General features: G+C 35.2%; 1 protein-coding gene across 4 annotated transcripts in view; it reads right to left on the minus strand.

Annotated features, from left to right (window-relative positions):
• Positions 1-12,256, minus strand: part of FRYL (FRY like transcription coactivator) — a 161,872-nt gene that overhangs the window by 76,166 nt on the left and 73,450 nt on the right. For all 4 annotated transcript variants that reach the window (XM_030947153.1, XM_030947152.1, XM_030947151.1 and 1 more), the window contains 8 exons: positions 11,687-11,740; positions 7,733-7,872; positions 7,188-7,284; positions 6,557-6,636; positions 5,981-6,061; positions 5,350-5,518; positions 4,401-4,493; positions 716-814 (listed from right to left, as the gene is read on the minus strand). In XM_030947153.1, coding sequence (XP_030803013.1) covers positions 716-814; positions 4,401-4,493; positions 5,350-5,518; positions 5,981-6,061; positions 6,557-6,636; positions 7,188-7,284; positions 7,733-7,872; positions 11,687-11,740 — 813 coding nt within the window. The remainder of the gene's footprint in view (positions 1-715; positions 815-4,400; positions 4,494-5,349; positions 5,519-5,980; positions 6,062-6,556; positions 6,637-7,187; positions 7,285-7,732; positions 7,873-11,686; positions 11,741-12,256) is intronic.

Raw genomic sequence — 12,256 nt, forward strand, 5'->3', positions numbered from 1 at the left:
CTAATATCAACCACTTTATGTTATTTATACATAAGGGGTTTAACCAATACAATGATATATGCTTTGTATGTGCAGAATACTAGAAAGAAAAGCTCATTCATAACATGAAAGTGAGAATAAAACATCTTAAATTCACTTGCATTTACTGAATGTGCCAACTGAAATGCAAAAATTAGCTCTACATTTTCAGCAAAGTGAAGTGAATCAACTTGAAACACAGCTGCCACAGTCATAAAAAATAACCAAATACTGCAAAAATAAGAGATAATTTAAAAAATTATAAAATTTAAACAAGGTGTATGATGAGAGGAGAGAACCAGGCAAAGCAGGGCTATTAAGAGGCTGCTATTTTACTGAAAAAGTCTTGTCTGACATTTGCATCTTTTAATTAACCCTAATTAAATATATTCAGACTCCCTGAATGCAAGTTTTTTACTAAAAAGACATTAAGTTAAATAACTCTGCTAAAACCCACTAAAAAAATCAAAAACAAGCACTGATTTCAAGACAACCTCACATGTGAGATAAGAGCACATATCTGCGCAAAGAAACAAAGCCAAATTAGAACAAATGCACACAAACTGTGGGAATTTAATTATACTGAGATGTTAAGATTTAAATTAATATGGTTTGATAAGCTTTTCCTCATATAATGCACTAGCTTAAGAACCTAAGATGAGCAAAATGGAGAAGTTGAAATATTTCTTTAAAATACCAGCGAGTGCTTCTTCCTTGAACTCAATTCAAAGGTAGTCTGATAAAGCATCTCCACAAAATTTTTCAAACACGGCACATTCACTTCATTTTTAACAGCCTATTAAAAAAAAAAGCACAAATTAATGGGCTTAAAAATTTACAAAGAAGGCAATTTAAATACACATTAAGATGTCTATGAATTCAAAATCTCCCAAAAGTTAAATTTCATATTAGTAAGATTAGTAAGATTCAGTATTTATCTGAAATACAAACAGAAGCATAAAAAAATCATGCCATACCCTACAACCACATGGTTAAAATTAACAGTTAAAGCAAACATACAAAAAACTCCACCCCAACAGAACATCGCACTAAAATAAACTGGTTTAGGATCGTGGTCTCTATTCCATACTCAAAGAAGATAATGCATTTGATACCAAATAACAAATAAAAACTACACTGAAGATCTTCATATGCACATTTACATCTATTAAAAAAATTAGTATCTTTCACAGCTCCCCTCTTAACTGCTCCTGCTTTCTTCCTTGTTTTAATACTGAAAGCTGGAAAGTTAAGAAATAATCTTTGTTTTAATACTGAAAACTAGAAAGTTAAGAAATAATCCACAGGATTACCAGTCAACCAATCATGCAAGTTGTCTTTGCTCAGCTTTCAGAATTAATGAAACACACATGGAGCCCTACAGCCTTCTGACCCACTCTGTTCTTGCACATGGAAAAGGTTTCCTTCCACAACCCAGGCAGCTGCCACCTTCTTTACTGAAACCTCTGCAAGCCTCTTAGGCTTCCCTCTGGATCCTCAGGATGATCTATTTAAACTCTATTCTCAACCTACTGTTTTAAGCTGTTTCTGCTTTATTTATCAAATTGAGGGGTGGGGTGTTGGAGACTGAAATGGCTTTTTTGGAAGAGGTCCTCTGTACATATAATTTCCTTACAACATAAGATAATTTTTGCTATCTTTATTATTTACAGTTATTAATATTACATAAACATTATATCTACTAACACTACATAAAGAAAAATCATGTTGATCTTGCTAAGAACACTTTAAAACCTTCATGATGTAGAAGCACAAAAATAGCATGTATCTCTGTAATATGGACAGATCCACAAAGAAAGAACTGAGAAAGTTGTTATGATTTAAACCACTTCCTATGTACCCAATTATTTATCTTTTGCTATCCTAGGCTATAGGTTGATTAGTACTCTGCTAGCTCCACATGAGAAATCAGTCAGTTGCTGTCACCACAGCACTGTTGCTTTGGGATATAATCTTAGGCTTTCAGAGCAGCCCTAACTTCCCTGCTATAAAATATGCTGTGATTCATCATACCTGCAGGGTCCAAATCAGGTCAGGTTTCTTAAAATGCCTGAATGACTAAGCAAGAGAATGACAGTAAAGTCTCAATGCTGAAACCCAACAGCTTCCTCACTTGAGAGATTTTCTGTATCCAAGATACAGAAAAATCTACATTCAATTCCTTCAGCTGCATGAAAAATATTCAAACTTGCATCTCACATCTTCCCAGAGAATGACTAACCTGCTCAACTGCACCTCAGCCTGGGAGTGAGCTCCTTGTTTCTATTTAAGAAGCTCCATTTGTATGAAATGATTAGAGACCCAGTGAGTCAGAAGGACAGATCAAGCCTCCCTCACCAAGTGTCTGAAGCGCTGATTCAGGCTGGATCACAGCACCACAAGTGCTCTACACAGCCCTGTTCCTGCCTCTGCCCTTGCCAGAGGAGAGTCCCACCTCCCAAATGCTGCTTCTTCCTCCTTATTTCAAGGGCAGTTTTCACCATGTTTATGATTCTGCAAACTAATATTTGCATTTACCTAAATGCTAAATAGTTTCACTCGGCACTCCCACTCCAACTGCCAAGCAACTATGGAATTCAAAATGACAAAATGTGTTCACTCTTTAATAGGAAAGAAATTCTTCTATTCTCCTCTAGAAGAGTGTAAGCATGCCTGGGTAAGATCAAAACTTCTTCCCATAAGCAATTACTACTAGAAGCACCTCTTTCTAATTATGTCTTATGAAAAAAGATTGTTTCCCTTGTATTTTAAAAATACCAAACCTAACCAACAAACAAACAGTAGCCAAACAGAAAAACTAAAACAAAAGCACAACACCCCCAAAACCAACAAAAACAAACAAATATCCATAAAAAACCAAACAACAAACTCCACAAAAACAAAACCACTCCCTGCCTCAAAAAACCAAGACTGAGACCACAGAAAGGAAAGAAGCATTTGCCCAGGGCAAGGTAAACCATTTAAAAGAGGATGAAGAACTCAGAGAGTTATTTTCCTTTCTTTTCCTGCCTAATCTTTCTTTTCCTATGATCTTGCTCAGATGGGATGCCCACCCAGCATGCTACTCTTCGTAGATCCTATTCTACAAAACTACAAAACAAGATCTACATGTCCCAGTTTTCCATTTATAGCAAGATATGTCCCTATAATCTATGTGGCAACACAGAGCCACAACTGGCCACTTTTTGGGACTGCATGCCAAACACAGGCCTGGCATCTGCTAATACAACTAGCATTTTACACAAGAATCCCAGAAAGTATCAATCTACTGTGAAGAAATTAACTGAGCTAGTCAATGGTCAACTTGAATTATACTCATGTGCCATAATTTCCTCTTGACCACCAGGCTTCACAAAACCAAGCAAAGCAGCCTGGGAGGAAAGAGAACCTGTCTTGACTGAAAGATTCTCACAAGCAGCATTACAGGCACAGGACATCCAACACTGGGATGATAATGAGGTTTTTTTCCTTGTTCATGGCTGCTGTGTGAAATTTCTACTTTTAGATTTAAAACACACACAGGAGATGACTAACTGCTCTTCCACTTGAAGGAATAAATCTAGTGGACATTCACCTCTACAAATTTTTATTTAATTAGCCAAAACTTACATTCTTCCTTCCCGCATAAGAGTTCACACTCTCCTTATCAGACTGTAAAAATGTTACACAGCTTACTACAGAAAGAACTCAAAAGATTTCAGCTAATAAAGAAAAGTCAACCAGACCCTTAGGCAAACAAATATTAAACCAAGGAAAGTTCAAATTTTTAGAGCACATATAAAATTACACAATGCTCTGGTAACAAAGGTGTCTAGAGAACAGACAATTTTTAAAAGTTCTGAAAAAGCTTTGCAAATGAGCTAACACCCAAACCAACCTATTTCCCTTTAAGACTGTGAAGGTGCTTGTAATCTATGTAACAGTCACAGAATGTGTTGGAGGGGACCTTAAAGATAATCTAGCTCTAACTCCCCGCTCTGCTGTGGGCAAGGACACCTTTCACTAGACCAGGTTGCTCACAGCCCTATCCAACCTGGCATTGAACACTTCCAGGGATGGGGCATCCACAACTTCTCTGAGGAACCTGTCCAGTGCCTCACCACCCTCCCAGTAAAGAATTTCTTCCTAAAATCTAATCTAATCCTATCCTCCTTCAGTTTATAGCCATTCTCCCTTGTTCTATAACTACATGTCCTTGTAAAAAGTCCCTCTTCAGCCTTCTTGTAAGCCCTCCTTAGGTACCAATGTCCTTCTGCATCTAAAAAAATGTAATATTTTGAGGATTAATTGAAGAATTTTAATAATGAGAACCCAACTGAAAGTGGGAGGAACAGCGTGGTGGGGGGGATTAAAATACTTACAGCAGCCACAGGTATGAGAATTTCCACAAACAAACCAGCAAGTGCATGTTTTATATCCTTATCTTTTACTTCCAGGAAGTACTGAGCACACTCCTTAGTAAGAAAACATTAGAAGAATATTTAGAAAAAGGAATACAAACATAACTACATCATAAAAACCACTAGCAGTCTAACATTCGTTTCCTGTTTTAATCTTAAACATGTAATGTGTTTGAGTTAGTTTTATATTCCTTAACAGTATCAACTTCACAAAATATAAGAAACTTTAAAACCTGTTTGCCCAGCATTACACCTCAATGAATTGAAGGAAGAACATTTGTAATATCAGATGGCTATTTACCTTTTACTCAGAATATAAAGAGTACTCAGAATACAAAAGAATATAAATATGTACATTTTCCCTCAAATTATTTTGAAGCTTAAAAAATTTTAATGTTTACCTCCATTGAAATTACTGGAAAATTATATTTTATTTTCATATACTAATTTTCATTTTCAAAGGACTTTGATGCAAAGAAAATGAAAGATTATTAAATATTCCATATACAATAAATAATCCATAGTGAATTGTTTTTAAAGAAAAGTATGTCTTGACTTCTCATCTGTTAAAAAATTATATATCAAATAATTCTTTTTCTTTAATACACTGCTTTGGTAAAGACAGGAAATTATTTGATTGCTACCCATTTTCATTCAGTCTTATATTCATATATCACAGGTTTGCCACACTACTAAGGCAATTGTAAAAGGCTTCTCCTGATGCCAGGTTCTCACAAAACTGCAGAGAAACAAGTAATTCACACCTCTGAAAAATTAGGAACTGAACAGAAAAAGATGCAGGATGGCATACAGGTAGAGGAACTGACTGATCACAGCAAGTGTCATCCTAGCTTCATGACTTAAACATTTCAAATTATACTCATTTCAATTTTCTGTAGCATTTGTTTACCTGCATGAACTGAAATGATGCTTCAAAATCCTCCACAGGATACATCTTTACTCGAAAAAACTTCATTCCCATAATCAAACTGATGATACTCTGTACTACGTGAGGACTCTGTTCTTTTTGCCGCAGTTCCTTTAATTCAGTGACAAACTTCTTCCTAACAGCTTGAAACCTGAACAAGGGATACAGATAGCAATTATTTGCATTCTTAGTTACTTTTGCATGAGGTCCATAATTTTGAAGCAATTTGTTTAGTATGTAACAATATCAGCAGCTGCTGTATGAGAAATGCAAGGGAGATGAACCCTGGTACTTCAAACCCAGGCATTTACTTGTGCCTAGGATGATCAGTACATGAGAATATACCAGTTAAATAAACAACAGCTGACTGGCACAGGGCCTCCTTTCCCTGCCCCTACAAGCTGACTGCAAAGCAATTGTACTTAAGATTATTTCTTGATTTGTTCAATTTTTTTGTGCTGGAACATCAGACAGACACAGTACACTACACCTGACTACATTTGACACTTACAGGATTGTCTATTGGGGACATGAATGGATTCTGCTATATCAAATAGTCTTTAAGTCTACACTGGTCTGTCCCTAAACACAAAGAGTCAGAGATTGAACTTACTTTGATTGAGCAAGAACCCCTGTCACTTCTGCATATAAGTCTGCAATAATATGAACATTCCCAGTGTTGGTTCCTGAATACCTAAAGAGAAAAAAAAAAAAAACAATAAAGGGAAAAAAACTCATTAAATACAACTTTGCTCTTCTAAACCCCAAGCAAGTTTTCAATTACAAACAAAAAATTTGTCCCCTAGCAGGCAAATTATTACCATAAAAAGAATTAAATTCAAACATGAAATGCATGGGTGACATTTAACGTAATGTAGTTTCATTTCTTATTTCAAAAGAAACATATTCTGGATAGAAATTTTACTGTATTTATCCAAACTCAGACTTTTCTTACTGCATCTGAGGATGCAAATCATTCTGTATATTCTAAGCAAAATAAACTCAGTGTTACATTGAACACAACCAAGTTCTTTCAAGATATGTTTTCAATTTAAAGACATTGACTTGTGTTCATTCACACTTGTATTATCACCAACATGTTACATATGAGGCAAAGGAGAGCAATCACACAAAGAAATCACACAGGTTGGTAATACAAAATATTTTAAAGTACACAATTGAAACTTACCCTTCCTTGTGTTTAAAGTGCTTAAAAGCCAAGTTTAGAACTTCATGTACTAAAGGATCTGGCACTGGATGAACAGGTATCTGAAAGGCACATATCACTTACATGTATGTAGTACCTATACATACATGCATGTATGAAGCAAATAAACAGTACTGTGAGATGCTCTGGTGAAATCTCTCCCACCAGCATCCAAGGACACATCCTTTGCTGGCATGTATCAAGGTAATTTTGCAATATATAACTTTTACACAATCTGTATTGGCATTCTTAGCCAAATAAGGATAATTCTAAAGTGACATTTTGACTTCATTATCCAACAATTTCAATCTGTATTTCAAGAACATTTAAGCCGACAAAGGGTACTGAGCATAAATTAAATGTTATTTTTTACAGTTCTGCTTTTTGCAGTACATCAGCAGCTTTCCAAGACACATGAACTAAGATAATGCAGGCATGTAAAGAAAAGGCAGGTGAGGCCAAAGGCTTTATGTAACTGAAAGTATAATTACAGCCTTGCATAGGCACATCATAGATATGTTCTAGTCTTTAAAATAAAAATTTAAAGGAGATTATCAAAACCAAAATTACAAGCAAAATATTAAAATTAAAATGCCAAAGCAAAAGATCTTACCTGTTTTAGAACCTCTATTAAAACTAAACAAAAAATGAAATCTACAGCTAAGTCCCTCCTTTCAAGTAGATAGTCTCTTTCACGTTGTTGGTCATCCCTAAAACAAGAAACACGGCTATGAGACACACGACTGAACACAAATATTGCAGGGACAATGACTGCATTGTTTTTCAGGTAATCACGGTTGCAGATGTATATAAAATGGATAGGTGGAAAGACTTGGGGGTTTGGCACAGTACTGACACCTTGCCCCCTCCTCCTGAAAGGACCTGCCAATAATCAAAAAAAAAGGGGGGACAAACTAGCTTAGAATTACCAGTATCCAACTTCCTTCTGTATGTCCACACCAAAACCATTAAGTCACTTCATGTATATCATCTACACAAGTTAAATACACTATCTTAAAGAAGTCTGTGGTTTTTCTACACAAATTTAGGTAAGGACAAATCCAAATACAACATACTTGTCACAGAAGTACAAAGCACACATTTTCTTATGAGAAAGCACACAAAAATCAAACAGACTTCTGCAAGGAAAATTCTTACCCCTTTGATTTTGTGCTTGACCGAGGTCTATACTCATAAGATTCATCTTCTGTTCCATTTTGACGCCTGTACCAGTCAAACAAGGTGCGTAGTAAGGAGGGGAGACAGTGCTCTGCTACTGAGCTCATAGAGCTTATCAACTGAAAGAACAAGAAAAATACTTCAGCCTGATATAGCTATGAAAATCCTGGAGTTTCATAATTCTTTCAAATTGTTTTTCAATGTTAAAAAACATACATCGCATAACTTCACAAAGTGGCAAGTTAATATTCATTTTCACCTAGGACACTTACTGTAAATATACTGAGTCCATTGTTATAATAAATTTAAGTAAAGTGCTCCAAAGCTCACAGAGATCACAAAATGACAAATTTATAGACAATATAACATGTACGAAATCTTTGAGAAAACAGCAGAGCTTTTAGGATGTCCCTGAATGTTGCCGTATGTATGTCTGAAGTATAGAAACCTTCGCATCACACATGACAAGAGCCAATTCTCCTAAACTGAAGTTTAAAACTTTAAAAAATTTGGTTCTTTGGATATTATATAAACAAAAATAAGAGCCTTTTAGATATTCTACATTGCCTTTAATACATTTGACTGGTCTGGGTCTCCGGCTATATTTACTTTTATTATAACTCCCCCATCTTCTGCTTTCTTTCAGAAAATCTGTATGAGTAGTGCAACAGATTTGGCAACAGATGTGGCAATAGGAACCATTATAGAAGGAAGACTTTAAGATGTTATTAAACTTAAATGATCTCGGCTTCCTTTAACTAAAAACTTTTTGGAAAGGAGAAGAATGACTGAAGACAGTGAAATGCCATTATAAACCTGGTTCCAGGAGGCAGCAGGGAGCAAGCCCAGTCCCTAAACACAGGCTGAAATGGGAGAGTTACCATGTTGCTCACTGATGCCATGTATTACCTACCTCTTGGATCTTTCAAATAAGGTTTTAACAGAAGCCATGCTCATGCTGTAACTTATCTATTATTTACTATTCCAGGTGACAATATAATATTATGCCATTACGTGTTCTGATATAACATTAATGAAGTTATTTATTTTTCCTGATTTGAAACATCTTGGGTTTTTAGCTTTGTTGAAAGGATGGGGACAAGTTAACCACAGGAAAACCTCAGAAGGACCTCTTCTAATCTTCTGAATACATTACTCATTTTGTTAATTAGTTATTCAAGTCACAAGAATTAAATAGTTCTCTGAACTGATGGGTTTATTAGTAGAAGAAAAGGAAGCAAGCTGCATTTTAAGTTTTACTAAACCTTTTCTTCAGGTTTTCCTGCAAGTTTACACAGTTTATCAATACTAATACTATCCATAAATGTTCATAAAAGTAGCTAGGCAATATACATTGGCTTCTAGAGAAACAAGCATGCATCATACGCATTCAAAAATGTCACTGCTAAAATGCTAAATCCAGAAACTACTGGCATAATAAAGTATTTTCCTCTTGAAAAATAAAAAAGTTTTACATAATAATTATTTATTTCCTGCCAAGTTTTGCATTCTTTGTATTCTAATGAAAAGGCACTGCAATCACCAGGAAGATGACATCTTTGCTAATACTGCATAGCATCTAAGCAGAACATCAGCTATTTTTCATTTAAAATAATTACTATACTGCCTGGGTACTAAATTCAAAATCATTTTATAATAAAAAAATAATTTCTTTTATAGAGACCTATTTCTCATACAAGAATACTCTTTTATTTTAGCATTACATTATGCCTAGGTTGAAAGCAGCAATCCAGACAAAGGGCTCCTGTAATACCCAGGAGGACAGGGCTGCAATAGATATGACGTATCCTTCAACTCCTCTGAATGAAACAGCAAATCCTGCTCAAGTCTTAAAGGCTGTAACATATTGCTAATTGCTTCACATAACATATCCAACAGTGAGAGGTAAAAATAGAGAAGCAAAATTATAGTAAGATGCTAGAGCACAAATTCCAGCTTTGGCCAAAATCCTCATCCTGAAAACGTTGCTCAAGTTGTGCCTAATAATGAACAACCCTGAACCTCACATACATCTGCTTTCAGTCACTGAGAAGGCCAACACAGGCTTCTGTGTGATCATAAAATTTTGGTGTCTTAGGACAAGAGTAGGAAATTGCCAAGGATGTTTCCTACAATAAACAAAAAAAAAAGAAAAACACTAGCTATTTCCGTTTCAAGCTGTACAAGCAAAAATATTTTAAGAAATGCAATATATGCTCTATAAAAAAACTCCTGTCTGGTAGCTTCCTGATGTGCTAGGAATGGTAAAGGGAAAGCTCTGGTACTAAAATTTTTAACAGTTCACGAGTGTATCAACATACAAATTTCCTTTTCCTTTTCCAAAATTTCTCCTCTTTTAGCTGAATTTATATTATTGTTCCAATTAAGATATCAAATGACAAGATTTCTGCTGTTTAGAAATTAAAAGCTATTGATTTTTCTAACTTGTTTTAATTGCATGCCCTCTTGGTCTGGTTATGTTTCTAACAAAAATGACTTAAAATCCCCTTAAATACTATTTTACTTTTTCATTACAGGGACAGGCAACACTACATGCCTTCTTCCTCCATCCCTTTTCTTATCATTTATTGAGATGAGAGAACAAGTCTTAATTAGATACCACCTTAATCCCAGGGCCCTCTTGTGTTCCAAGCATGCTCTCTTTATTCAAAGTACAACACTTACAAACTTAGACCCCATCATCAGTACAGGTAAAGCCACTTTTTAGACCCAGATTCCTGGCTCCATAAAGACCTCTGGGTGAACAAGGTTGGCCCAGCAACAGCTGTAGCTTCTCTGCTGGATGCTGTGGCTGTGTCCTCTGGATCCTCCTCATTCCCACACTTTACCAATCACTTTTTTAATCTGTAATCTTCTGCACTGCTGGAGAATTATTCCTAATAAGGGTTTTATACAGTGAGCAATGAACAGACATGCAATCTTAAATCCTTTTGCCAAAAAATGTGCCAAATTCCCTAACAAAGTTCATAATCCCAGCCATTCAGGTCTGTGTAAAGCAGTTATTCAGTTGCATTAAAGTTCAGATCTTGACTTCAAAGTAGATTACAAATAATAAAAGAACAAAATAAGAACTCACACACATATATATACACAATCAAAATTAAAAAAAAAACCAACCTGTATTTTTAGGAAAACCACTTTCTTTCTATATTATCCAATTTTAAAAGTTACATGTTTTATTTTTTATTTCTCTTCATTCAGCCTATTTTTAGAACCTCTCTTAGAACGCTAAGCTTCATATAGTAGATGCTATTCAGGAACAGTCAAGAACAGGAACAGGCAGTTAATGGGGCTTCCTCTGAACACTGCCTCTCCACTGCAAGGAAGTGGTTATGGGACACAAACATGCCTACACTATTGAAGAATTAGAAATACAGATAATAAATATGAATAAATTGAGCAGAGAGTCTTTCCACACACGGTTCACTGAGAGTAAGTGAAATGGAATTGCCTAGCAGTCAGTATATCTATATTCTCAGCAAAGGACAAAGTAACAACTTTAGTAACACTTTGAATATACCCTATACCTTCTGCCATAGAATCAGAAAGCGCTCAGTAAAAGCCATGTAACTGAAATAAAATTAACACTATTTGTTTATAAAAACAGAACCCCAGACACTCAAACAGTAAGTGAGGTGGAAATAAACTAAGACTTTTTGTCCCTTAGTGTACGTCAGCATCTTTCTTCCACCAGTTTTCACTGCCACCTTCAAATAATTACCTATTCTAATAGTTTATTACTATCATATTCTACAATGGAAAATAAAGTCTAACTAACATTCAGAGTCTAAATCTTCTGACACAGATTCAGATGTGAATGTTTTAAGTTATTACAACAGTGAAACCACTATTCTGCAAAAGTAAAGCCCACCTTAATCCAATGAAAGTTGCCTTCAATTACATGTCTCCTACCTGATCAAACTGAAGATCTTCACCTCTTTGAAGAGATCTGGACAAGAGCTTTTCCTGTACAAAAAATAAAAAGTAACATACATTTCACAATGTCATTGACCATTATCAAAGATAGATTACTTCTTTCCAGTTATATTACAGAACAAAGAAAAAACTTTTAATATAAATATTTGCATTGTTTTTTAGATAGAAATATTTCTGGAGACGTGATGTATACTCCCAAAAATTAATTCAATAGCTAAACAATAATTACATGAAAGACTGACAAACAGAAGATGGCAGAGGCCAAACAGGGACCAGCTGGTGGTGGGTGCCAAGTGTAACTTGGAGGGAAAGCCATTCCTATCTCAATTAGTAAGTTTATTCATGTTCATATATGGCAATTATTCAAAGTTACAATAATGATTTTTAAAATGTCTTCACAAAGGCAGAGACAAGTGTTCAATGCATTTCTAATCTGCTCTTCCTCTGAACTGCAGTGAAACACAGCTAAAAGACCTACTCCAGTAAAAGGAGAGTGTGAATAATCACTTGCTTTAACTTGAAATAACTGTAAGGAACAAAAAAACC

The sequence above is a fragment of the Camarhynchus parvulus genome, chromosome 4 (assembly GCF_901933205.1).
Source record: "Camarhynchus parvulus chromosome 4, STF_HiC, whole genome shotgun sequence".
Classification (NCBI taxonomy): domain Eukaryota; kingdom Metazoa; phylum Chordata; class Aves; order Passeriformes; family Thraupidae; genus Camarhynchus; species Camarhynchus parvulus.